We start from the raw sequence: 25,927 nt of genomic DNA, 5'->3' as shown, positions 1-25,927 counted from the left end.
AAGCAGACAGACCATATTTCCCATTTATATAAGATCATTTGTATTAACTGTTTGTTCTTTCAACTTTCCAGTAGTCAGTCCAATACCTTTGTGGACTGAAAATTGATGTAGTACTGTGTATATAACTCAAAGTACATATGGCTATGTATGTATTCATGGCAATGACCATGAGGATAGTCCAACCAAAGAAGACAGTTAGCCTGGTGAATCTAAACAGACTTGTAGCCAGAGTAAATAAGTCAAAGGTGAGAACTCACTAATGAGTTTTACTCCTTGGGCATGTTGAACTGGCAGAGTAAGGGTCTCTCCAGGAAGGTGTGAATGAGTGTTAGTGGAGATGATTTTTGTAGCTGGAAAATAGAGAAAACTCTTTCCTTATGTGCTCATGAACTGGCTCCAGAAACAACTCCTAAAGAAATGGTTTCAGAACTATTCTCGGCAGTGTAGGTATTACATACAGAAAGAGGTGATAACGACACCCAACAATACACACACGTATATATGCATCTATGCGTTTTATAATTTCATTCATTCTGGTTAATTTATTAAAAATAAACAAAAAATCTAGGTCAGCAGTTTACAGTCACACTTCAAGCCTGATAGTCTTCCTCAGGCTGAACTTTTAGGGTCATCCTTTATCTTTCTCTTTCCTCCAAAGCTAGAGTTAAGCTATTCCCAGGTAAAAGCTACCTTTCTTATAGGTACATTGTAAACTGCTTCTACCCGCTTCCTTCTCTTTCATTTCCTTCTTTCTTTCCTCTCTCCTTCTCCCTTGTTTCCTCCCTCCTCCTTATTTCCTTTCTTTTTTTAATTTTTTCCCCAGCTGGGAACACCGCAACATGTGAAGAGAAAAAAATTGAAAGCATAAAAATGCTTTACAGTCACAACCAATTCCTTTCAAATAGTTAGCAAACCTGGGCCTCCTCATTTGGACAATTACAGCCAAAAGAAGGATCTAGTTTCAAAGTGCAGCTGCTCATTTGAAGTGGGATAGGCATGGTTAATTTTTCCAATGAGAAAATGGTGATGAATGGAATAGAAAATAAAGATATCTTTAAAGCTAGACTAAAAAAAAATTATTTTAACTCAAGAAGGTCATCAATTTGGAAATATTATCCAGAGAATTTTCAAATCACAGACAGGAGCTTTCAGAAAATCTTAAGTGACTACAAACGAAAAGGGTGCCTTGGAGACCAGTTTAAATAAAAGTCACAGTAGTCACACGTGCAAGTCTAAACCCTGCAGCATTCAGCTGCAGAGGACTCCTAGGGAAGCCACTGGGATCCCAACGCGTACAATTATCTTCTTTGTAAACCACACAGCAATAGTAACAAAGGTCTCTACGATTTTTATTAATAAAAGTTTATTGCAGATTGCAATAATATTTAAATTCTAAGACTTTAGATGTTATTTTGCAGACTAAAACAAATGATCTTTAAAACTACATCCCATACTGGTCACACAAGTATGTTCCTTTCTTGAATATTCGTTTAGTCAAATACAATTAATTTGTACACTTCTCTGTATGTATACTATTCTTCAATTAAAAGTTTACTAATTTAAGAGAAGTTATACTCAGTCTTCTCCTTCCACATAAAATCTTTTTCCTAGGTACACGTTTTTTTGAATAATCTGATAACACAAAACTGCCTATCTCCTTCAAAGTCATATTGCAAAAACTGTAAGCTATTTAGAAATGTTAAGTTTTTCTTTTGGGGTTAGTATCTTTAAGTCTTCTCTTTTGATGGGGAAAACACCACACACCTACCTTCTCATATTTTAATTTTCCATTCATGACATTAAATTCTTCCCATTTCTCCCTACTAATCCTTTTCAAATAATCAAAGATCATCATTGGTTATCAAACTCCTTCACTCTGCTCGTGTATCACTGTAACTGTCATGCTTTTTTCTTTTTGAAAGCCATCTTCACGTTTACTAAAGGACATAAGCAGCACTATAGCTGCCTGCTGCCTTGTGGGATTTTGTCAATAGCATAGTTAATAAACAGAGGTTTTGTGGATAACCACACCATGTTATGGGTTATCTAAGAACTCATACCTTTCCTTTGACTTCCATCTTAAAAATTCATGAATTAAGAAAACCTCAGTGGAGGGAGGAGGTGATCTGTGAAATAGGGCATTCTCATTTGTCACTGAAATTGCCGACTTTTGAAGTCAGGAATCATTATTGCTGTGTTTAATTATTTATTTTCAAGGAAATAGCAGGGGAATCCCAAAATGACTTGTAAGGCATCTTCCTGAAGGATAACTTTTAAAGAGCCAGTTAAGATATGCATTTCATACTGGTCACTAAAAACATGGGGAGTAACTGAAGTTTTTATTTTTGTTTTATGTAAACCATTTTCTGTAGCCAACTGCCTAAAAAGCTTCAGATTGCTTTCTACTTCCAACAGTGACTGGCATTTACTCTTCGTAAGCAGAAGTTGTCACAAACGACAGAAAGTGATTAGCAATCACTTGCTACACGACATGAGACAGTCTTAAAAACTCCCATTTACCCCCTACCGAACCAATATCTTAGCTCATTGTAGAGAACAAGAACGAGTATTTCTCTAGCAACCAACATAAGTGAAAATATGAGCCCCAGCTCTGTAGAATGCAACAAATTTTGTCACAAAGGAAAATGAAAGCAAGTACCCTAATACCAACTCAAGACACTTTAGTTGGAAAAAAACAGCCTGCATCCCATAACATTTTATGATAGCAAATGAGATGCAGGCAATGTAATTTCACTTATGTGATTCACTTACAAGCAATGCAAATGCAATCTTGCTGATTACATTTAAAACAAAAGACTGAATCTGCTTATTTATAGAGCAGATTCGTAGTCATGCAAACATCATGCTATTTACCCACCCCCCCAAACTGGGTGTGGAACAAAAAGAAAATCTGGCTGAAGACCTTTTCATCACCTCAGAAAGAAAAATGATGTTAATGTGAACCCCGAGTTGACCCAATATGCTCAATAATGTGGCTTCTTGGTGCCCTCAATAGAAAACAAGGTCAACTGTGTGAGTAATGTTAGTTGAGGTGTTCAACCCACATGCAAACGATATTCAATGTTTTATTTGTTTTTCAGATTGTCATTAAGAATTGTTCATGAAGCGCTGGTATCTGTGATTAATTTTAAATCTTCATTTATCTGTGGGAGTGTACGTATGTGTACATACACGTATTTGTGTACAGACAACAGAGATGTTGAATGCAGGGACTCAGCTCCCACTCCCCACACAAGAATGCAGGATATGGTGAGGCCAAAAAGGAACACCCACAGAGCCATGGATAGGGGGTTCATACCACTATATTCTCGATGGCAGCTGGTGGAGACACAAAAGCAAACATCTGCCAGTACCCCAACAGGGGCTCTTCCTGCACCCCAGTCTTGCTGGCGGCCAGGAGAGACACTGGAAGTAGGATCCACATGATCCACAATCCGCCATCCATGCTTGCTAACCCCACTTGCTAGCTGCAATCTGCCGTCTGCTTCTCTGCCAACCACCCAACTAACCAACCCTTTGCTAACTGCAATCCGCAATTGCTAGCTCAGCCATGGCAGTTATATCAGTGCCCAGTGGCTAACCAGTCACATCTGATGGCCAACTAGTTACATCTGATGGCCATCTACTACCCGAGCCACGTGAGGCCGAGAGCCTGGAAACTGCTCTCTGGGACTCTGTCCTCACAGATGTATAATTTCTACTGTGACATGTAGACTGTTACAACCAACACATTCACTAGCTGGACTCCTCAGAATGCACATTCTATAAACTTCTCTGCCTAGTAAGTTGGGGTCTTGAGCATTCCAGAACTACTCATTTTAATCATCACCAAAAACTAGAGCTTTTATTAGATAAATTTTCTACTATGAAGTTCAACCATTAGAATTCAATGTGGAAGCGCTCCCCAATGCCATCACTGAACTTCCAGAAAAGCAAAGATGGAAAAATGCTCCTACTTTCTGTGATGCTCAGTTTTTAAAGATCTAACAGGTACTTCTGGCTCATGACCTGCAACTGAACCAATGCCCAGCTGCCAGCCATTGCACCAACACCCTAGGCATTTGGCTAGTGTTACTGATAGCTAGATCTGCAGTGCCCTAGGCAAAAGATCATGGCCAAAGCCAACTTGGGCCCAGCTGCAGTTTTAACAATAAAGAAGTTTAATGTGATACCTCACACCTTCCACAGAGCTTTTTCCAAGAGGGAAATTGCATGTGGCTGGAAATGCTCCTTGTGGAGTGACTTGTGGCCCTAGGGTTTCTCAATCTTAATGAAGAAAACACATTTCAGTGGTCAACCAAATGATGCCAACACTAATTATGGATAACAGAAGCAATTTGCTATGCAATAGGACCACTTATTTTTGGTTAGAAACATCATTTCCAAACAGTAACCTCTAGGAACTTCTCAGAAAAGGAGATGCCTTTGAAGTTACCCTTGATCTATGATATTCAACCGTAGTTAGGTCTCAGGACTGTACTCAAATTGAACTGGGTAAAATTTATTGTGTTGAAGCATCCAACTTTCTATCTTCATGTCTCCAAATGGAAAAGGCTTAGAAGCATAGTACAGGTTTGTTCATTTCTACACAGTGCAAGCAATGGGCCAGAAACCATTTCACTTGTTTGGAATGTGAGCCATTATCCAAGCCCACGGCATATGGTTGCACACTTCTCAACTCCCACATCCCAGCAAAAATGCAATTGCTGTCCAAGTGTGCATATAGTCTCTGAATAGGAAATGGCAATGGTTTCTGGAGACTTAGGGTCCAGAAGCTGCTGCCAGACTTGACAGGAACCAAGGGACACAAGAGTGGTAAAAACAGGAGGAAATATTATGAAATGAAAGCAAAGTGTGATCCTCCAGGGCATAAAAGAGCCGCTCCTGTTTAATTTATACTGCTTTCCATCACAGGGTGCCTCCCACAGAGAGCCTACCTTCTTTCAAGTTTGGGACAAGAATCAGACCTGAGACATGTTGACTATCCTGGGATATGTCTACAGAGAAAAATGAGAAATAAAATTGGAAAGCAATTTAAAGGAATTAAATCAGATATCGGAAAAAGTCATATTTCAGGCATGTGCTTGAAGAAATTCTACTCAGTTAGGAATTATTATCTGCCTCAAACTGTAAGTTCCTTAAGCACTTTCTGCTCAGTAAGGGTCAAAACGAGACACACATTGTACTGCAAACCAGCAGTCCTATGTGACCTTCCTCAGGTCACCCAACCTCTCTGGGTGGCCAACTGAACATACATAAAATTCCCTACGTGTTTCCTCACAGAGAACACCAGCACAGAAATATACAAAAATGCACCTTGATACTCTATTAATAATAATGCACACATGATCATTTTATCAAGTATTATTTAATTCAGGAGCATTTGATTGCCTCCCTAAATAGGGAAAACACCCCTAGCAGATGAGGACTACGTGGTTTACAATTCTACATTATTCTGACCGCTAGACCCAAGAAGACCTTCATTTCTTCATCAGTAACTATTTATTTATTGTAGTAGGCACTGTGCTATGCCCTGAGGATAAAACAATAGGTGAAACAGCCACGGTCCCTGCCCCTGTGACACTTCCAGTAAATACTTATTGATTCATTGATTGAAACATTGTCAATGACAGCCAACTTCCCTCAAACTTCCCACTCATCTTCCTCATTTCCTCCCCATCCTGTAGATGGTTTCCAAGACGGCCATCAAGCCAAACAACTCCTCCCCTTTCCAAATATGTTAGAGGTTCTCATTTCCCAGGAAAGGTGTTAAAGAGTCACACAGGAGCCCATAATCATTTAATGACAAAATATGACAGCTGACAACAAACCATCCTTCAGATATTGATGAGTGAGTGACAGGAGGTGGTAGGGCATTTTCAGCAAACTGGAAGGAGGAACACCGATGGTGGCAATAACCAGTGCTTGGGTGAGCATAATAATAGCAGGGATGACTCTCTAAAGAGGATGGAAAGATTTTAAGTGCAGAGAGAATTTATCGTGAGGACAAAACAACAGAAGAAATGCATATGGGAGACTGTTTATTGATTTCTCAAAGATGTATTTAATCACTGAGCCCCTGGGCACTGCGGATGGTTGAGGATCAACCAGCATCAGCCTTGCCCTGACAGAGCTTCCAGTCTAGGAAGGGCAATCCTGACACATTGGCAATGCACTTATATTTGCGAATGTAAATTTCAAAATGGAGGTAACCGGTGCTGGAACATTTATGGATTTAAGTCACATGGTACTGCATAAGGCTGTTCTTTTGATCTTTCTCCCGTATGAAGCATTGTTCTGGGACGAGGCTCTGAGAAACAACAGGGAAAAGAAGATGTTACAGACACTTTCTTCTGCTCTGGACAGAGGAAAGCTGCCTCTCTTCTTACCGTTTTTTACCCTTTCCCCAAGATCTCTTCCTTATTTTCCTGGATTATGTGGACCAGAAAGATACACATTTACTAAGTATTTTGTATCTTTAATGGCTTTTCCCAATTCACTGTGAGGAATTGTTCCTGACGTTGCCAGCCCTCAGGCTCAACCACACATACACTTATGAACTCAGTCTTTGGGTGAGCCATACCTCGTCACCCCCAGCTATATTGGAAGGTGTTCTACCTTCAACAGTAATGATAACACCAATATGAGCAAACACTCTGATAGGACTTACCGTGTCCCAGGAAACGTTCTAGGTACCACACATAAATCAATTGATTTAACACTCACCACAGCTCTGTGAGGTTGGTACTCAGTTTCCCCCTGATTTACACATGAGAACACAGAGAGATTAAGTAACTTGCCCAAAGGCACACAGCTAGTAAGAGGTAGACCAAAACTCAAACCTTGGCAACCTGGTTCTAGAGGCCATGTTCTTAAACACAACACTCTACTGCTTCTCTATCTTCTCACACAATGAACCAGAGGAATATATTACAGACCCTTAGGCATTTATTCTAAAACTACTTATCAAAGCCTGTTAATGTCAACCACATTTTCTTAGTTTACTAATCATTAACACTTGTTTTTAAAATCTAACCAAGAGACCAAAAAGAGGGAGAGAATGACAGAAACAAATGCACCCCATTCTATGTGCATCGAATGTATTCATAGCCCCCAATTCTGACTCCATATGTGGGCAAACAAGATACATAAATCTGAGTGGATTGGTTGTTCATCTAAACAATTCAGAGCCTTATCATGCCTCTCTGAACTGACTCCAATTCATCAAAAATGTAGGAGCAGGTTATATATGGCACCCTCCATTAACTGAAACACACCAATAAATTTCCAAACTGTGGACTCAGCACCAAAATATATATAGAGAGAGAGAGCGAGAGAAATCCCCACATCTATTTCAGAACTCCGTGCTGCTTGTGTCTCCTCTGTGCAGTCTGGAATCATGCATAATGCAATACCACAACTGCTAACAGCAGGCGCGCACCAGATAATTTACACTTGTTTTTATGGACACGAGGAACTGATCTTTGAAGCTGTCCCTAATGAGATTCCGCTCGGCCCTAACAGCATCCTGAGAGAGTGTTCCGGTTTTCTACTTGGCATCCGGTGCATATTTATAATGCAGAATACAAGCTCATTTAAATTGCACATGTGGATTTTGGTGTCGTCCCTATTTTAAAGAAAGATTTTCATATATTAAGGAGTACTGACTCCTCAATTACTAAACCATACTTTACCTAAACCATGTTACTGCCAGTCACTACAGGTTCTTATCAAAGAGGCAGGTCCATCAAAGGGCTTCTACCTATAGGGCAAAAAGCTCCCCCAGTTCTAGTCCAGCACTCAAGTCCAGAAACTCAATTAGGTCTTCAGCCAAAGGGTATCTCCAGAAAGCCTAATTATGCAGCACCTTCCTTAGCAGACACAGTCACAAGGACAGTTAGGGAGAAAACCGGAAGGAGGCCACCGAAATTAAAAACTTCCTGCCCCAAAGTGCTTGCAGTGTAAACCTCTTTCTTATTATCTCCTGTCTTTTAACTTCTGCTTCATGTAAAATTCTTTCTTAAGCTTGGTACTTTATACAGGTTTTTTGTGTTTTGTTTTCGTTTGATTTCAAAGAGGTTTGTAGTTTAGTCATCCATAATTGGAACTTCATTATATACTTACTTTAAATTTCATTTGTTTTACCTTTAAATCAAAAATTTTAAAAGGTTTTCAATCACTGTATAACACCCGTGTTATGACGGTATTATCTGTACTTAAAACAAATCACAGATTTCTGTCAAAATAGTTACTCTGTAAGAGCTTAAAAAGTTTACTGTTTCAAAAGAAAAAAAGTAAAATTGTAAAAAAAACAACATACAAGTACAGAATAAAATTGGTTCATCTTATGCGCAATGCATGGTTCTTACAATAATAGATAACCCAATTTCATGGTCTTCATTTCAGGTAAACGCCACACATTAGGGGTAGTTATCAGTCAGACTCCTGGTAATCGGGCTGAAATATATCCTAATTCATTTCGCGCTTCTAACCAATAATTGTTGACCCCAAATAGGATCAATAAATGAGCATTTTACAAGACGTTTAAACAATAGACTTCCTAATGTGTCCGTTTTAAAGTTAGAGAACAACATTGGAAACCCAAATCTTTAGGGTCCAGTTGAAAGTGAAACTTGGATGTTTTTCTGATGTTAGATAGGAGAGTTTACTACTGTCATTGTAAAAGTTAACTGATGGCAGGATAGATGATAGCATTAGTGTAGGAGTATCAGAAATACTCACTCTGAGTTTCATCCAACTCCATCCTGAAAAAAACACGGGAGACTTATATAAGTTACCCTTTTTAAAGCCAAGTGTACCATCACGTCTAAATACACACTCTCCAAATGAAAGAATGATTACAAGGGAACGCAAGCTTCTTGGGGAAGCACACAGTAAGAGAGTACTGAACCCTTGCAAACTCAACTTTCACTCATTCATTCAGCAGGTATTCAGAACGTGTACAGAAAGTACTTAGCACTGTGATAGGTGCTGTAGACAGAGGCAGGCAAAAAAGGAAAATGAAAAGATAAGCGTTGCTGCCTTCACAGAGCTGAGAGCCTAGTGGAGACAGTGATTTCACAAACAATTAGAAAATACATTCATGATAACTGTGACCTCGGGAAAGCATTCCTTGTAGGTCCTCTGAGTATATACAAAGGGTTCACCTGATCCAGAAAGAGGGGTAGGGGTACCCCTAAAGAAGTGACAAAGGTAGAGGGAAGAAATGGTATTGAGGGAAGAGGGCAGTGAGTGGACCAGCCTGCTGCTCTCCCTGCACCTCTCAATACCTCTCCACTTGGAAAAAATTTAAAAAGTACAAACTTCAGGGGGTGTGCTTAGTTGGAATTACAAGGTATCTTCCCTTCAATGTCAGCACTGAATCCAGATGGGATGGGAGACCTTGGGAAAAATCGGTGGACAGATCACCAAAGTTGGCACTAACTGCTGCCAAATGTCTGGCTGGCACCAATGTACAGGCTCAATTGGCCATAAAAACCTCACTGTAGTCTTGCTCCTCTCAAAGGAAATCATTTTGCAATCCACAATGAGGCTTACCCAGAGGCCAGCCTTAGGGGGAGGCCTTGAATTTGGAGCTTAACTCAATTGCATGGTTTAGGGCAAGAGTTTCATGTTTCAGATGTGCAGTCAGGTAATCTGATCCCATCCGAGTTTTAATGGCTTCTAAGAAATCCAAAGTGTTAAATCCTTTTCCCAGCCTCCTCCAGAGCAGTCTAAGGGTGCTTTTTTTTCCAACCTCCATTCTCCTCCCCCCAGTCTCTTATTCTCATACTCAAACTGTTACTAAATCTGAGGCACCAATTTAATACTCGATTCTTAATCCAAAAGTTTGATGGTAATCTGTGTTCTAAAATAGTGCACACACCCCTACTGTACTTCCTTTGAAAAACACTGAGAGAGAAAATAAAAGAATAATGGAAGTCGACTATATAGAAACGGTGCTTCCTTTCAGGGACAATACTATTATGGGCCTGGGAAGGACATTTTCTGGTTCTGTGGAAACCAAAGGCAGCAGACCCAAGCAAATTCCACAACTCCAATAAAAGGCACATACATCTCTGAGAGTTCCCCTGTCCCAGGCAGCAGGCAGGCAGCTAAGATATTGTTTATTAAGACTGTGGCCTGGCTATCCATAGGTTAACACAGACTCAATCCTTCCCTCCTAATGTGGGAATCGCTGCGGAGATAGCACAACCCTAAAAACTTTAAAAGCCAGGGGGAAAAGAACGAAAACAAAAACTTCTCAACAAGAATAAAACAGACATACCGACTTACTGGCGATTATTATTAATTACTATAATAATCATAGCTACCATGCACTGAGCATTGAGATAGTGTGTTCAGTACTTTCCTAAGCACCAAGCATCATTTAATATAACCTTCACTAGTACCTACTGAAGCACATATTGTTATGATCTCCACAGTAAAGATGAGACATTCACAGAGAATATAAATGAACACATGCAAGGGACGTACACGGCGGTTGAGAGACAGACTGGATTCTGGATATACTCTTGGGGGGGTACTTTTCAAATGATTTCTTTTTTTATATTTTTAAATGTGCTTACATTTCTGCTTAGCAACAACCACTCCACTCCTGAAAGTCTCCCTTCCAAAATACATGCATTCATCCTTCCTCTCGCTCATGATCTTCTGTTTACGGCTTTATGAAGATATTAAGTGCAGCAGCGAGCTCTCGTAGCTCATGGTACAGCACCTCGCAAAACAGCGCTGTTTGTTTATAAGGTGATACCACCTTCCCTGCAGAGTGTGGGGGCATGATTAAAATCTACTAATGGCCAGAAAGCTCATTTTAATTCTACACTTGACAAAATAAACACCTCGTAAAGGCAGGTAAGCAGAAGCTACTTTTCACTCTGGATGGCTTTGTCTTAATAACCTTTGAAAGGGAGGAACCACTGTAGGGGAAAAGGCTGGCTCTCGCACACACAAAACACAATCATGGCACAATGAGATTGCAAACCCCGGTTTGTGAAGTTAGATTATTTTTTTTCCTCAAAAGGGGTTACCGCTCATAAATACAGACCACTGCTGAATTGCAAAGGTTCTTCCTTGCAAATACTGAAACACAATTTCCAGTGCAAATTCTGCCTGCATTAGCGGGATCTAACGGAGCCTGTCTGAAAAACCAGGGCATTTGATTTCCCTGAAACCGATTCCCAAAAGGGCTGATTTTTTTCCCCACTCTTTTGTCCACAGCAAATGAAGCTCCACTTACATGCTGGAGGAAATATTTCAAAACATTCCCTTTTTTCTCAAAGTGCAGAATTTATGGTAACAGATAATTAACAACAAATGACAAACAATCTGAGTAGTAAAGGTCCCAGTTTGGTTGCCAAGATGATGGTATCAAATTCCAAGATAAACAGTGGAGCGTGCCGGCTGCCATTAATGTTGTGGAGGGGTCGAGATGGAGAGATGCAAAACAGACGAGCCATCAGCCACCAAGGGGCACAGCGTGGAGCAAACAACCTCCCACGGGGTTATTATTTCCCTTCTGAATTCTCCAGAGTGTCAGTGGGCAAAGCGGTGGGACGGGGCTTACCCCACTGCACGGAACAGGACACACAAGCCTTTACATTTCACATAGGGAAAACATTAGATTCGTCTTTGAACTACATTATGGAAGAATCAGGAATTAATATCCTTTAGGAGTTAACACCTCCTTCCTACTCCATTGGTTCCTCCCAAAGATTTGCCCCTCCCTATTCTTCTTTCCTCTAAGTTTAAGTCAAAATAGGTTTCAGTGCTACCAGCTGTGTCCAAAATGTGAGGGTTAAGAACAAAGTGAAAACAAGTTAACCTGTAAAAGTCAGAATCTGAGCACAACATATGGTAAGTCTCCTAGATACTAACAGATGGCGAACCTTGGGAAATTGCAATTTCAGATATTCTTATATTTCTCAGAAGCCAGTTCATAGTTCACTATTTGTCAAATGGGTTTTTTTAAATATTGAAACACAAACCTAAAGTTTTGAATTACCTAAAAAGGTCTAGCAAATTATTCCTTCTCAGAGATCAAAACAGGTCAATGTATGAAAAATTGCTATTCCGATCCTTTCCAATGCTGGATTCGTTGGTATCTAAAATTGGCATACCCCAGAAAGTTAAGGTGCAATTTGTCTTGTCTCCCTGTTGATTGATGTTTAGGGATGTTGACACGCTCCTGGTGTTAAAGTCAAGCCCAAGGCCACGGACATCATAATTGTAAGAAAGAGAATTATGATCTAACAAATATATCTGAAAGGGAGAGGACTTCCCTCTCCCTTTCCCTTCCCCTCTCTCTCCCCCTCCCTTTTTCTCTCTCACACATACCCCCATCTTTCCTCTTTTTCTCTATAAAACACGCATCTCCTCATTATATGCCCTGCCTACCCAAGCAGGACTAGAATGTAAAGTTTCGGTTGTTTTTTTTTTTAATGGAATACATTAAATATACGGTAGAATCAAGCAATGAGTATATTTGTGATTTAAAAGAGTGTCTAACACAGTCTGATATGTTCTGAGGTTATCTTTGAAGTCTTAAGGCAAAGCAAAATGAAACAAAGGAGAGAAAAACTTTCCAAAACTCAGGACCAAAATAGAGCTGGTAAAATGTCTATGTTATAGCAAAAGGATAATCTTTCAGGAAATTAGAGAAACATGCTGAGATTGCTTAGCTGGTGGGAGATTTAATTTTTTTCTTGATTTCAGTTATAAGTCTTCGTGCAAAACACATTTTAAACTAAGTGTACAATATATAAACGGTTTGAAACTTGGTCTGTGGCCCAAATACCTAAAACCAAAAAGTACAAGAGAGCCACTTTTCTTAGCCAATCAGCATAAATGCCAAAATAGCCCACCACAAGATGGGAAAAGATATTTTTCCAATCCAAGCATTATCAAATCTTTGAGCTGGAAGGTTTCAGAGACTGCACAAATAAATGCGTTGGACTCAAGTCCATGTTATGGTGTAGGGTCTTGCAATCTTTTGAGGAAGTCACGACCAACAGAGGAACTTCAAGAGTGTTTTAATTCTCACTTGGAATTTTAAAGCTTAATAATTTCAAGTACTAAAAATGTATCTGTTTCCTTTATTAAATGGTGTTAGTTTCTCTTTTACTTTTTTTTTCAACTAGTGTCAAGGGTTTTAGTATTTAATATAAAACTGCACAAAAATTTAAACCAACTAGAGGAGCTTATATTCTTGATTTACGGTAAAGAAGAAAAAAATGAAAAGCCTGCAAAAACTGCATTTTCTTATTTGCATATATTTTACCCTTCTACAGAGGCAGAAATTAGAAAAAAAAATCTTCAAAGCAAAATAGAACAAAAATATGCAGACCCAAATACTGCAAGGGCCAATAAATCCAACAGAGTTTCCTCTTTGCAGAGTTAGTGTTTCTACATAGACAAAGCCTCCAAGTGTACTTTTTACATTAAAAAAAAAAAAAAAAAAAAAAAAAGGCAGACTAACAGACTAACATGGTGGTCTGCAAAAGCATGGTAGTTTTGTTCATACTGATATTGAAATAGTAGCCTGATCATGCTAGGACAGCTACTGAAAAATCTAGTTTTCAGTATGCTACGAAAATCTAAAAAGGAAAAAGCCATGGGAAGACAAGAACTAAGGAAGGAAATACTGCAAAGGAATAAAAAGAAACTGATGGGTAGATACTCTGAGACTGAGCTTTTTCTCCTTTTTGAAAACAGTTCAAAACTACCTAGAGTTTGTTATATAAGACGTCGTAGATTCAGTGGCACTAGCTTTTGTTTTATATTTTACATCTTTATAAGCTCTAAACTTTCAGAATTAAAATTAAATACTTCTCAAATACAGACTCTCCATTACATTACTTCCTGTTTAGCTTGCCTTGCCATTTTGTATATTTTTATCAAAACATTTCCAGGAAAGAAGTTTTTTAAAAAAAGAAGAAAAAAGAAAACGACAACTGTATTTAGAGCAGGAGATAGATTTAATTCACAAGGAGAGGTGATCTGATGGTTTCCCGGTTTCAGGATATGTATATCCATTGACTGTGGCCACACTTTCCCTATGAATCTTTATATCTGTAAATGTAAGTATTTCAGAATTCCAGGAATACCATACTACAGAGGATCCGCTTTATTTGTCAATATTCTTTACCCTCCCAGAGAGTTAAGTAACCAACCAAGAAACAAAAAAATACTACCCAGTTATGCAACGTACAATTAGGATTCTAAGAACAAATCCATATGGACAAAAAAAAAAAAAAATAGCTGATTTTAGGTTGCCTTTTTAATGCTTGAATGCAAACAAAGAAATCTACAGAATAGGAAAAAAGTCAGGTCTAAAATGAAGTCGAACTGTCATGGACCACAAGATCAGTACCCTCAGGGAATGTATAGGGAAAAAAAACTTATTTTAAAACAGAAATGAGAGAGGAAAAGAAAAAATACCCTGTGTTTATATATGAGTGCAAACTAAAAGGGCCATTCAGCATCTCCATGACGAATTTCAGATTGAAAACATTAACAAAAATTATGGCCATGCTAATGTGCAGGCCAGTGATAAATTTGTAATGAGAATGAGAAAGCGACTTACCAAGAGAAAAATGTTTAGAGATTCTGTTTTTTTCTTTCTTCAAACAGCTAATGCAGCCAGTTCTGCAGCAAAGGATGAATTTCTACCTTGTTAGTAAAGTGCAATTTTACAGAGCCACAGACATTCATTCATTCATTGATATTGAATGAATATTGAAGGAATATCACACATTCCTCTGTGTGAGACTTAGGGGTCATTTTCCCTCCACTATATCCCCATGATGTCTCCCTATAACATTCTTTCCTACAGAATATCACTAACGATGAGGGATTTGTGTTCTTAATTTCAAATAGACAAAAGAAAAGATAAGAAATAGAAATCTGAAACTGCCAGTGAGAAGGAATGAAGCTAAAGAGCATCAAGACCAATAGGTGGTGAGAAACTTGAAATTCAGAGAGGCCCAACTTGCTAAGGATCATGGATCTAATTAGTGACCAAGCCAGGACTAGAATACAAGTTCCCTGAAACATCGTCAGATGGTGTCCTACAGCAACCCATTTATTTACTGATACTGTATAATCTGCGGGCTTTCAAAAATGAATTTGAAGACACTTCTTAAAAACTTCCCCTTCAGGGGGCAGCCAGACGGCTCAGTTGGTTAGAGTACGAGCTCTGAGGAGCAGGGTTGCTGGTTCGATTCCCACAAGGGCCAGTGAGCTGCGCCCTCCAGAACCAGACTGAAGACAATGAGCTGCCACTGAGCTTCTGAAGGGGCGGCAGGATGGCTCATTTGTTCAGAGCACGAGCTCTCAACAACAAGGTTGCCGGTTCAATTCCCACATGGGATGGTGGGCTGCACCCCCTGCAACTAAAGATTGAAAACAGTGTCTGGACTTGGAGCTGAGCTGCTCCCTCCACAACTAGATTGCAGGACAACGACTTGGAGCTGATGCACCCTGGAGAAACACACTGTTCCCCAATATTCCCCAATAAAATCTTTAAAAAACAAAACAAAACAAAAACTTCCCCTTCAGATATAGGACTAAGAAGTAGGCAGCATCCTTGGCACTGCTCTCCTCTCCCGGCACATGAGCAAGTTGAATTATATTGAACCAATGAACAGCCTTTGGTGTATTCCTTGATTATAATATAAAATAGAAGGTGTCACCAGGCCGAAAGAAAGTAGATTTGCAGCAGAGTGAGCCTTTTCTGCAAATCTTGCATACAAAGCAGAAGGACTTGTAGACAAATTATATTTTTATCATTTTTTTAAAAAGTGTTTTTATCGTGAAAGTATTACATAAATATAAAGCATATAAAACAAAATATAAAAGTATTACATAAATGTAAAGTATATAAAATAAAAATGTAAAGGTTTTTACCCAACACTCCCTCCCCCAAAATCATTTCCCAATTTATTCCCGAAATAATCACCAGTAAGGTTGATATTTATCTTTCTACATACTTTTATATTTTTTTTCAACCAAACAGCACCATTATTTAACACTCTTCTGTAACTTTGTTTTTGCACCTAAGGATAGCTAATACAGCCCTGAAACAAACATTTACTTCCTACCACATAGAAATGAAACTTCTGATCAGACAAAATCCTATAAGAATTTGGCATGATCACCCAGATACCCTAAACACTTCAGGTCATTTTTGATTAACAATGCCCAAGCAAACATTGACAGATGCAATGCAACAAAGCAACAAAAACACAAACTGGGACTTGTCAGGTTTTATACCACCAACCAGTTCATAAAGGAAGATGTTAACATTTAACTCATGCTCACCAGCAAATTGACAAGACCATAAATATTATCCCAACATCTATCAAGTGCTATCTTTCAGGCACTGTCATATACATCACCTCATTTAATGCTCACAACCATTTTAAAGGGTCATTAAACCCATTTATAGATGGGAAGACTGAGGTTCAGTAATTTGTCGATCGCCACCCAGGCCAGTAAAGGGTAGGATCAGCATTTGTATAGAGATATCTCATTTCAGACCACATTCTCAGCTACCACGTGAATATTGTCCTCATTCCCCAGCCCAAGCTGTGCCCTTTGCACTCAACCCTGGTTAATTATGGTAACTCTTGATGCTTCTGTTTTAAGCACAGCCAGATGGGGAGCCTAAGACACGGGTGGAGGTACAATGTCTTGAGACCAGCCCAAGTGGAGAAAGGTCATTGTGATACCCCAGAGAACCACCAGGCAACATTCAGCTCATGGGAATCCCCCCCTCCCCTGACTGTCAATCCCATGGAGTAACTGGAGGCAGGTGAGACACTCCTAAATTGTCTTGACAGACCCTACAAAGTCAAGATGCATGCCAACGCTGACAGCTAAAAATTCCATCCAGAAAAGTTTGCTGGACAAAACGTACCAGTGAGTGATTTTTCTTATCTATTCATTTATTTATACTCCACTGATTTTCAAAACGAATTGAGACAGCTCAGAATAAAAAACGCAGAATCAATAAAACCACCATTTAATGAAAACATCTAACATTTATTGGGTATAGGTCACATACTCAGTACTTCTCTAAGAACTCAACGACAACCTTCACAACAACCTTTTGAGGTAGGTACTACGTTTATCGCCCACATTTTATAAATGGAAAGAAGACAACACAGAGAAGTTAATACATTTCTCAATGGTTGATTACACAAATAAGGCAGGGGTGCAACCAGGTTTTAAATCCAACAGTCCGATTCCATTGGAGATGTCGACCACCATGCTACACTGTCTCCCAAAAACAAGTGTAAAAGAACCAGAGCTAGGTAAGAGTCCAAGAGTGTTGACAATTGAAGAGATAGACAAGCAAAGTAACTAAAACTGAAAATAAAACTTGGTTTGTGCTTCCTAACAACCAATCCTTAGAGAAAAAGGTGAGGGATTGACCTCAGTAGGGTGACCAGCCATCCTGGTTAGTGTAAGACTAAGGGGTCTCTCCCAGAACGTGGGACTTTCCGTGCAAAGACTGAGATTGTTGGATGCCCTACTAAAAAGGTTGTATAATATTTTATTAGCTTCAGATAATTAAAAACATACAAAATCTTTACGGTGTTTTCAAACCTACATTGGCTCCTTCGACACCTCCTCCCACCATCATTAAATGAATATAGTAAATAATTTTCTCACCAGCCTTCTCGGGAGAAATGAAAGGGTTGTAGAAAAATGAGGCCCTGTTAATTGTTGCTTTTCAATCATCCCATCTATTAGTGTGTTCGAGAGTCTGGGCAAGGGGGGCACACAAATTCTAGGTTAAATTCTGCCCTGCCAACTCCAGCTATGCTTTAATTTTCTTTCCCAAGGTCATACAGGATTGCTTTATTCAAAAAAAAAAAAAAAAACCTTTCCAATATCACAGGCAGAGATACAAACCTGTGGTTCTTAGAAAGCTCAGTGGTAGCCTCATCAGAATTCACAGGTAAAACCAAACCGAGAGAAAGCAGTAAACCTCTTACAGCCAGTTGCACGGCTATGATATCAGTGATAAGCTTCATGAAGATGGAAATCAGGTGTTATGTATCTGTGTTCCCCCACATCGACACCTTACAAATTAATATTGTCTTAGTTGCAATCTTACTCTTAGTATGTTAGAGCTAAAAGATCCTTCACTATCATTTGGTGTAAATGTTTACAGATGAGTAAACTGAGACCTGCAGAAGGGAAGTAAATGGCCCAAGGTGAGTCACAAACCTGAAGTGAGACTAACTGAATTAAATGGAAAGGGAGCTATTCCTTAATTAAGGTGACAAAACCCCCAACTAGGTTGTATGAAAGAAAACAACGGATCACTTGAGGGAGTAGGATTTTTAACTCCAATCCAGATGATCTGTGCCAGGTCTTCACTGACCTCAGTTTAAGTGAAAAAGGAAAACAAATGTTTTAAGAATTCCATGCAAAACAAATGAGCAACTATTCAAGTGGAAAAGACAGACTATCCTCAGGGACAGGAGCAAAGCTCTGCATGACACGTTGAAAATTTCAGAAAAACTAAGAAATTTTAGACTAAATATTTTATGGATATTTTGCAACCAATTTAAGTTTCTGTTTAGACTAAGGGCAACTTTTTTTTTTTTTTTTTAATATAACAAAAGTTTAACACGATCACAATTCACCAAGAAACTTGAATGCCTAGTATGGACCAGCCACTGTGCCAGGGCATCAAGCACAGAAAAGTAAAGACAAGGAAAAGGTGAGCCAGCATCTTGACCATACAGCGGCACCTTCATGCAAACACACGTAATGTTAAAAACAGCTCAGAAAAATGCCACGTTTGGAGTGAAAATCTCCAAATCTCAAACACAACTTCTCATCTCAATGCATAATCAAATCAATGGATGGATCAATCAGTCGATCAATCAGTATTCTGAGCACCTGTTACCCGGCTCAATCGCTGCCTTTAAGAAACACATGATGAGAGAGAGAGGGAGGTATATACCTGTATATAGAGAGAAATAATAATGGAGGTGGTATGGTATGCCCCCAAGTGACTAGGATCATCACATTGGGAGGGGGGCGGGGGGCACAGTCAGTTTGGATTGGGAGAGATAGAAGAGGGGTTTCACAGATGTAGAGGAGCCTGAACTGGCTCTGAGGCTTCTGATGAGCAGAGCATAAATGTGTCTCCGCTCTGAGAAACAGTGAAAACATTGCATCAAAACGGAAAGACGCAAGATGTGCTCAGGTGACTGTGAGCCAACTTGTGTAGCTGGAGCCACGGGTTCAGGTAGGAAGTCCTCAGTGGGTAGCCAAGGGGGAAAGACAAGCTGGACCCAGAGCATGGAAGCATCCTCTACTCCAAGGCAGGAGGGATGCCTGGTAAAAGCACTACACAGCTGTCGAGGTTGCCAGTGCAAAACCCGTTTCTCAAAGCTTTGTTTCAAAAAAGGTATGATTTGATCCTTCAAACTTTTCATGGCTAGAACTAAGCACGTCAGTTCTAAGGTTACCTGATTTTAAAAATATCTCTGTGCATCATATTTCACAAGTGGAATCTTATGGCCACTAACAACTGAGGACTAAGCTGAGGTTCCCTATCAGTCACTTTCCAAGGAATCTGGGGCAAAACATACTTTCCTTTGCCTGAAAGGAAACAGAATTCACAAAGTTCTTTGCGATTCTTTAATACAAAACGTCACCCCAGCAAAACAGAGCTAAAGGTATCCTAAGTCCATTTTCACAAATTCTGTAACGTATTTGAAGGAAAAAAATTATTAGAAGCAGAAGAATAAAAGAAATATTTGAAATGAATACATACTTACTGTTGAGAAAAACCATTTTAACAAAGAAAACTCTTATTCACCTTAAAAACCTTTCCTTAAAATCATGTTAGCAATCTTTCATAATCATGAATATATCCTGAATTAAAGAACGTATACAATTCTTAGAAATAGTTTAGCACTAACCATTTGAAAGGATGTCTTTCTCTTTTTCTTTCTTTTTTTTTACCCCCAGAAATCCCGTTATAGGTAATTGAGTGGCTCTTTGAATATACTTGCAAAGTAGCATCCTCGTTTTTACATTTACTCCTAGGCAGTCAAGAGAAGATCTTTTTGTTTTATTACAGTTTCTACATTTGAGGGGCGGGGGAGGTTTGGGGGACAAAGTCCTAATATTTTTTTTTTTTTTTTTTTTTTAATGCCCAAAGGAAACAATTACTTAAAAAAAAGAGCTAGTGACTAAAATATGCCCTGAGTTCAATTTTGCTAGGACTGGCAAAAACAGTCAACAGAGTCTTAACCTCCTTTTCTCTCTTGACTATACAATAGTTTTCAAAGAGGTTCAGTCCTACTATGAAAGACTCATGTTAGACACTGGAAGATCTAACAGAGAATGGGCACCAGGCCTTGAATAAACAAGGGGGATGGTGACCTTTTGCCCTGTCTTCTGAAAGCCCAGCACATCCTGTATGTAGCAGAGGAACAGAAAAAAGCTGGTGTGCATCCAGGTGCTGCAAAATCCTCGCCTCTTCATTTCTCCCACACTTTGTTCGTTAAACAGCTTAAACCGCAACATGCCTTCAATAGTATTAGGGAGTGAGAGAAAAGTACAATTGCTGGAACCAAGTGTTCCACTGTGCCTCAAGCCTTTGTTCCCCATATTGTTTGAGTCGTGCAGCATGCAGCACACGTTCCACTAGCAACAGGCAAGACAATGGATTGAGCAGTGGTTGAACAATTAGTCCCAATTAGGCCTATTTCCCAGTTGAATGTAAAGGGGTAGTGGGGTGAGGTGAAGGAGGAAAAAACTACAGAAATTTTCAAGAAATATTTCATCATGGAGGCAAGCAATAAAATGGAAAGCAAATTGAGCTAGGGGCCAGGAGACTCTGCCAAAATTCACTGTGTGGCATTCGGCAAATGCCTTAACCTCTCTGTTGTTTATTCATAAAATGTGGACAGCCTACTGCCACCCTTCAGAGGCTCTGGAGACCTAATGTTAAATTGTGGGTGAAAGGACTCTGAAACTTCGAAGTGTTACACAGATGTAGGAGATTCCTCCGAGCTGTATTTGGAACCACAGATACACATCTGTTTTGCGAATCATATACTTTTTATTCTCCCTGACAGAAGTCATTAGTGACTTTTTTTGTTTTGTTTTTAGTTTCTTGATTGCTAGATTTTTTTCTGTTGCTGTTTGTTTTGTTTTAAGTTCATGAGTGATACTTACATATGTACATGTGGCGGCTGGAATCTGCTCTGGTTGATGTTGTAGTGCGTGAATGCCTGGGTGGGATTAGAACTGTACTCATCCACCGTGATGGTAACTTTGCCTTGAGAAGGAATCCCATGTGCCATCCTTTCTCCTTATAGGCATGAGCAATTCACAACTTTCCGGAGCAAAGGATGGAAGCAGGCATGGTGCGTTTCAGCCAACCTCTGAACCAAAGGATCTACTCATCAATACTGCTAGGCGTTTCTGGAAAAAAAAAAATTATAAAATGAGAACAAAGAAAAATAGGGTGTTCTAAGAGACATCAAATGTGACACATGGACATAAAATTGGTTCACAAAAAAATCTTGATCTGTGTTGTTGCCTCATGGATACAACCTTTTCCAACTCTCTACCCTGCAAGTGCTTCAGAGTGGACATTACATTGCAGATGACACTGCTGGCTGCTCGCAAATCATTTCAGTGGCATTCAAACTAAGATTTCCTCTTTAATTATAATTATGGCACTTAACATGAATTACAGAAGGGCCATATCCACAGTTGCCATGGTGTCTAACTATAAATGGTTTGTGCTCAAAGTGGAGACTCTTCCAAACCTTCCCGGCTAATTGGAATATTTGGTCTGTACAAAGTTGGTGTCCTATAATAATTTGAAATCTCAATGTTTAACACAGCCATATAACACAATGACAAATGTAAATTTAAAATGCTCTGCTGATAACAATACATGTGTGTACTTATACTACACACATCACACATGCACATGTTGCACATAATTTTTTCATTCACAAGCAGTTCCCAAAATACATAGGTACTCAGTGCCTGGAATACATATGCGTTCCACTGCGGCCAAGAACGTTATGGTGACGCACATCCCTCTTGCTCAATGTCGTACAATTTCTTTAAAGACTACCATCACTCAGGGGAAAGTCAAACACATCCAGGCTTGGACCACCACTTTCGATGCATTCATTACCATCTCTCTTTGAGCTGGGAGTGAGCAGTAAAGGAGGGCAGCCATTACGTCTACATCTTCGTTCTTGCTTGCTGCTACCTAATTCTCAGTAGTTGGTTTCACACTTTTTAAAGTTCCCATTAGTTTTGAATCTTTTTCTAAATGTCAGTAGATGATTTGCTGCACTGAGTTCAGAAATGAAGATGTTTATTTTTATAGCAAGTGTGCACAGACTGAGGAAAGCACACCCTTGCACGAAGGCTGTTGTAATTGATCAGTGCGGTAGAGAAGCAGCAGCGGAGGGCACAGTCCTTGGGTAACCCTGGGGTAACCCACCCTCTTACTTTAAGCTCCACAGCAAAATACATTTACCATGTACACCATTAAGCTCTGGAGTCTTAGCTGCTATCTCAAATAAAAATATTTAGAATAACAAGATTAGATTTAAATTTGGCATGAAACACCTTAAATATCAAGCAAAAGGCAGATGGCCTGCCATAGGCCATTTATTTTATTATTTTACAACCCAGGGCTTGTGTAGTCCTCCATATGCTAGCTGGGCTAAGAAATTCCACAGCGTTCTACTCAAATCATTGCCTTCTTCATCTTAGTGAAGAGAGCTAAACAACACCCACCTCGCCTGCATTCCTAATGTACAAAGGCACTGCCAACAGAGGAAACCCTGATGCACTGGCATTTTCAACAAAGTCTCACTTTGGGTTCTCTTTCTTCTTCCTGCCTTCATGGGAGGTTTGAGTCCTTCCTTTAAGCACCAGTTGACAGACAACCAGGCCAGTAGGATTAACGAAATTAAAATCTTTTCCTGCTCCTCTGATGTAAGATAGCTATAAGAACTGCTTACAAATCATAATGTAGCAGTTTTCATACCAAGTTTGCAGCTGTTTCCTTAATTTCCCCCACAATTATATTTTACTGTTATTTTGCATAACAGTAAAACACAACACCTGCTTCAAATTGCAGTCCTGTTCTAAGTACTGTAATTCTCTTTTGAGACACAAAGTACCAAGACACTGCTGAAGCACAAAACTGCATAATTGCGCCACGCTGAAAAGTAAATACAAATGAAAATATCTTCCTGTTATAGAAATGAGGGTCATTAAAAAGAATGTTAGCCATCAAAGCACAGAGGAATAAAACACATTTTCAGACTGCGAGAACGTAGTGTTTGCACAAATTAGAGAGTGGTGTAAAAATGACATGGCAATTCTTATGTTCCTGCCATCAATGTCTATTGTGTGATATACAGAACATTAAGAAGCGAAGGAAACAAAATTCACGTCTAGACCATCGTGACCTCTCAGCAATAATCTCTGCACCCGGTGCCAAAAACAGTTTAAATGTTTTTGGAAAAAAACTCACTAATTAAGCAAACCGGACTAGAAAGAAAGCATACATACCTATTATGTACATATCTAAGCAATGACTTAACAGGAGTTAGCATTAGACCCTCCCATTGGAAGCCTAGAAGAGGCAGAACTTAGAAGGTGATCAATTCACACCCCTAAGTGGTCCACTCCATCCTAAAGTCAATGCAGGATTGCCTTTTCTATCAAGTGAATATCTTTGCACCTTTGCACCTTTGCTGCAGCAGAACAAATAGGGCATCTTTTCATCAGCAAGCACAGGACCCTATAACTCTGAAGGGCTAAATGGGTGGCTGGCACCTCATTTGAATTCATCTTTACCGTGTTCTTTTTTCAAATGTTTTATCGAAACAGTGCACCTGCAGTGTCTATCTTCTTTAATCTGGAGTTCTTTGAAGAAAATGTCAGACTGAGGCAGAGAGCTTCATAACTTGCACAGGAACCTTTACAGGCAAGTCAAGAAACGGCTTATTTTTTAAAATGCTATGTTCACCCCCACTCACATCACAAAATGAACATATCCTAAGAATATTAAACACACCAACACATGGTTAAGACCTTTTTTTTTTTTTGTAAACTCTCAGAGACAGGACAATGGTCCCCTCCTCTAACCTGAGAAATTTGAAAAAAGCGTGAAACAAGCAGAACGATGCACTGCCTAGAACTATCAAGAAGCTGTATCACTTTGCTTCACATTTTTAGGCAGGAAAAATTTCCAAATGATCAGATTTTGGAGTATCTCATCTTCATCGCTCTTGTATTACTTTTTTACATATTTAAAATGACCAGTATTCTTTTTTAAAATTTTCATTGTATACTTCAACATATTTGCTCCACAAAACAAAGGAATCCAGTACTAAATGCCAGAGATCCTAAAGAAAAATCCAAAAGGGACTGGTACTGCGAAACATTTATACTGGTGCTAGTTTGATTTCTATATTAAAAAAAAAAATCATGTGAGCACATTTTGCATTTCCTAGACAGCAATCACTTCTCCTGTCCCTTAAGCTGTGCAATTTGCATGTTTTTTTTTTTCAAGGAATCTAGTTGGAAAACCTTTTAAAGTTTGTTGGCAATGAAAGGATTAAAAGCCGGGGAATTAAATAACTGTCTCCACCTCCTAAACGCCAGAAGTCCAATTTACCAAAAGTTTCAAAGCAACAACTCATGACCTCTCTACCGGAGCACCGCACGGCATAGCCTATGAGAAAGGGGCCCGTGATTTCCTCGTTTAAACAAGGATGCTCATTTTATTCACTTGCCCTAAGAAGATCGCCAGACCGCCTGTCCAGACTTTAGAACTCGCGGGTTCCAACTTCGCCAAATGTCGCTCCCCTCCCTCTGCCGCACAGATCGAGTGATTTGTCAGCTCCCGCCCCTACTCTTTTATGTCCACCTCCAGTTACACATCCCTGCATCCCGGAGCGATGCTTACAAGCCTTCCCGGCAGCTTCTCTGCCAGGGATTTTGGAGGGATGTACAAAGTTCCACGTGCCTCTGTCCATACAGCGCCCTCCCTCCCGCCGCACTTACACCTGAACTTGTCTCCAGCACTGCGGACACCCGGCTGGCACATTCTTTCGGAGAGGAAGGGCAGCACTTTCCTCCCGCGCCTCGGGCTATCCGTAGAGTCTATATATGGTGGGGCGGGGGGCGCGGAATTCTCTACTTTGGATTGGTGTGTTTGTTTTAAATCGGGTGTGGGGGGTGGGCTTCGCCAACTACACACACACACACACACACACACACACACACACACACACACGAGCGCGCGCGCGCGCGCGCTCGCCCTGCCCTCCCGGCTCACGGCCGTCTGGTCCCGGCTACAGCTCCCCCTTCCTTCCTAGAGCACCACCAGCTCGCCTTACTCGCTCAGTCCCCGGTTGCCACTGCCGTCGCCGCCGCTGCCGCCGCCGCTGCTGGCACTGCTGGGGCTGACGCTCACGGCCCCGGGCTCCGCTGGGCGCCTGTCTTTCTTTCTCTCCCTCTCCCCCAGCCCCGGATTGATTGATGACCAACGGCGGCCAATAGCTCTGACACCGCGCCATCCTCGCAGAGGCATCGTAGCCCCACGCCCCCGACGTCAGCCTCCCGGGCGCGTTGGCATCTCCGAACCCTCAGAGCGGAGCCCGCGCCCGGAGCCGCCGCGGTCGCCTCCCGGCTCTCCGCCCGGGAGCAGCCGGGCTGCTTCCCTGGAACGGCAGAGAAAGGAAGGGAGGGAGCCAGCGAGGGTTGAAAGGGGGTGTGGAGGCCACGGATCCCACCCCCCTTGGAAATCTTTTCTTTCACTTAAAGTTTTGTTTGTGTTTTCCACCCTGACCTGTTTGTG

General features: G+C 40.3%; 1 protein-coding gene across 5 annotated transcripts in view; it reads right to left on the bottom strand.

Moving 5' to 3' along the window:
* MPPED2 (metallophosphoesterase domain containing 2) overlaps positions 1-25,927 on the bottom strand; it is a 161,917-nt gene that overhangs the window by 134,030 nt on the left and 1,960 nt on the right. For 3 of the 5 annotated variants that reach the window (XM_033118812.1, XM_033118808.1, XM_033118811.1), the window contains exon 2: positions 21,256-21,504. In XM_033118812.1, the coding sequence (XP_032974703.1) occupies positions 21,256-21,383 (128 nt within the window). In that variant the 5' untranslated portion in view covers positions 21,384-21,504. Of the gene's footprint in view, positions 1-21,255; positions 21,505-25,131; positions 25,250-25,466; positions 25,684-25,927 lie in introns of those variants that run through there. The other 2 variants (XM_033118809.1, XM_033118810.1) reach the window with 2 other exon arrangements.

Source organism: Rhinolophus ferrumequinum, chromosome 11, assembly GCF_004115265.2.
Source record: "Rhinolophus ferrumequinum isolate MPI-CBG mRhiFer1 chromosome 11, mRhiFer1_v1.p, whole genome shotgun sequence".
In the NCBI taxonomy this organism is placed as follows: Eukaryota; Metazoa; Chordata; class Mammalia; order Chiroptera; family Rhinolophidae; genus Rhinolophus; species Rhinolophus ferrumequinum.
Note: the sequence above shows the minus strand (reverse complement) of the source record. Positions and strands in the feature narration are given on the sequence as shown.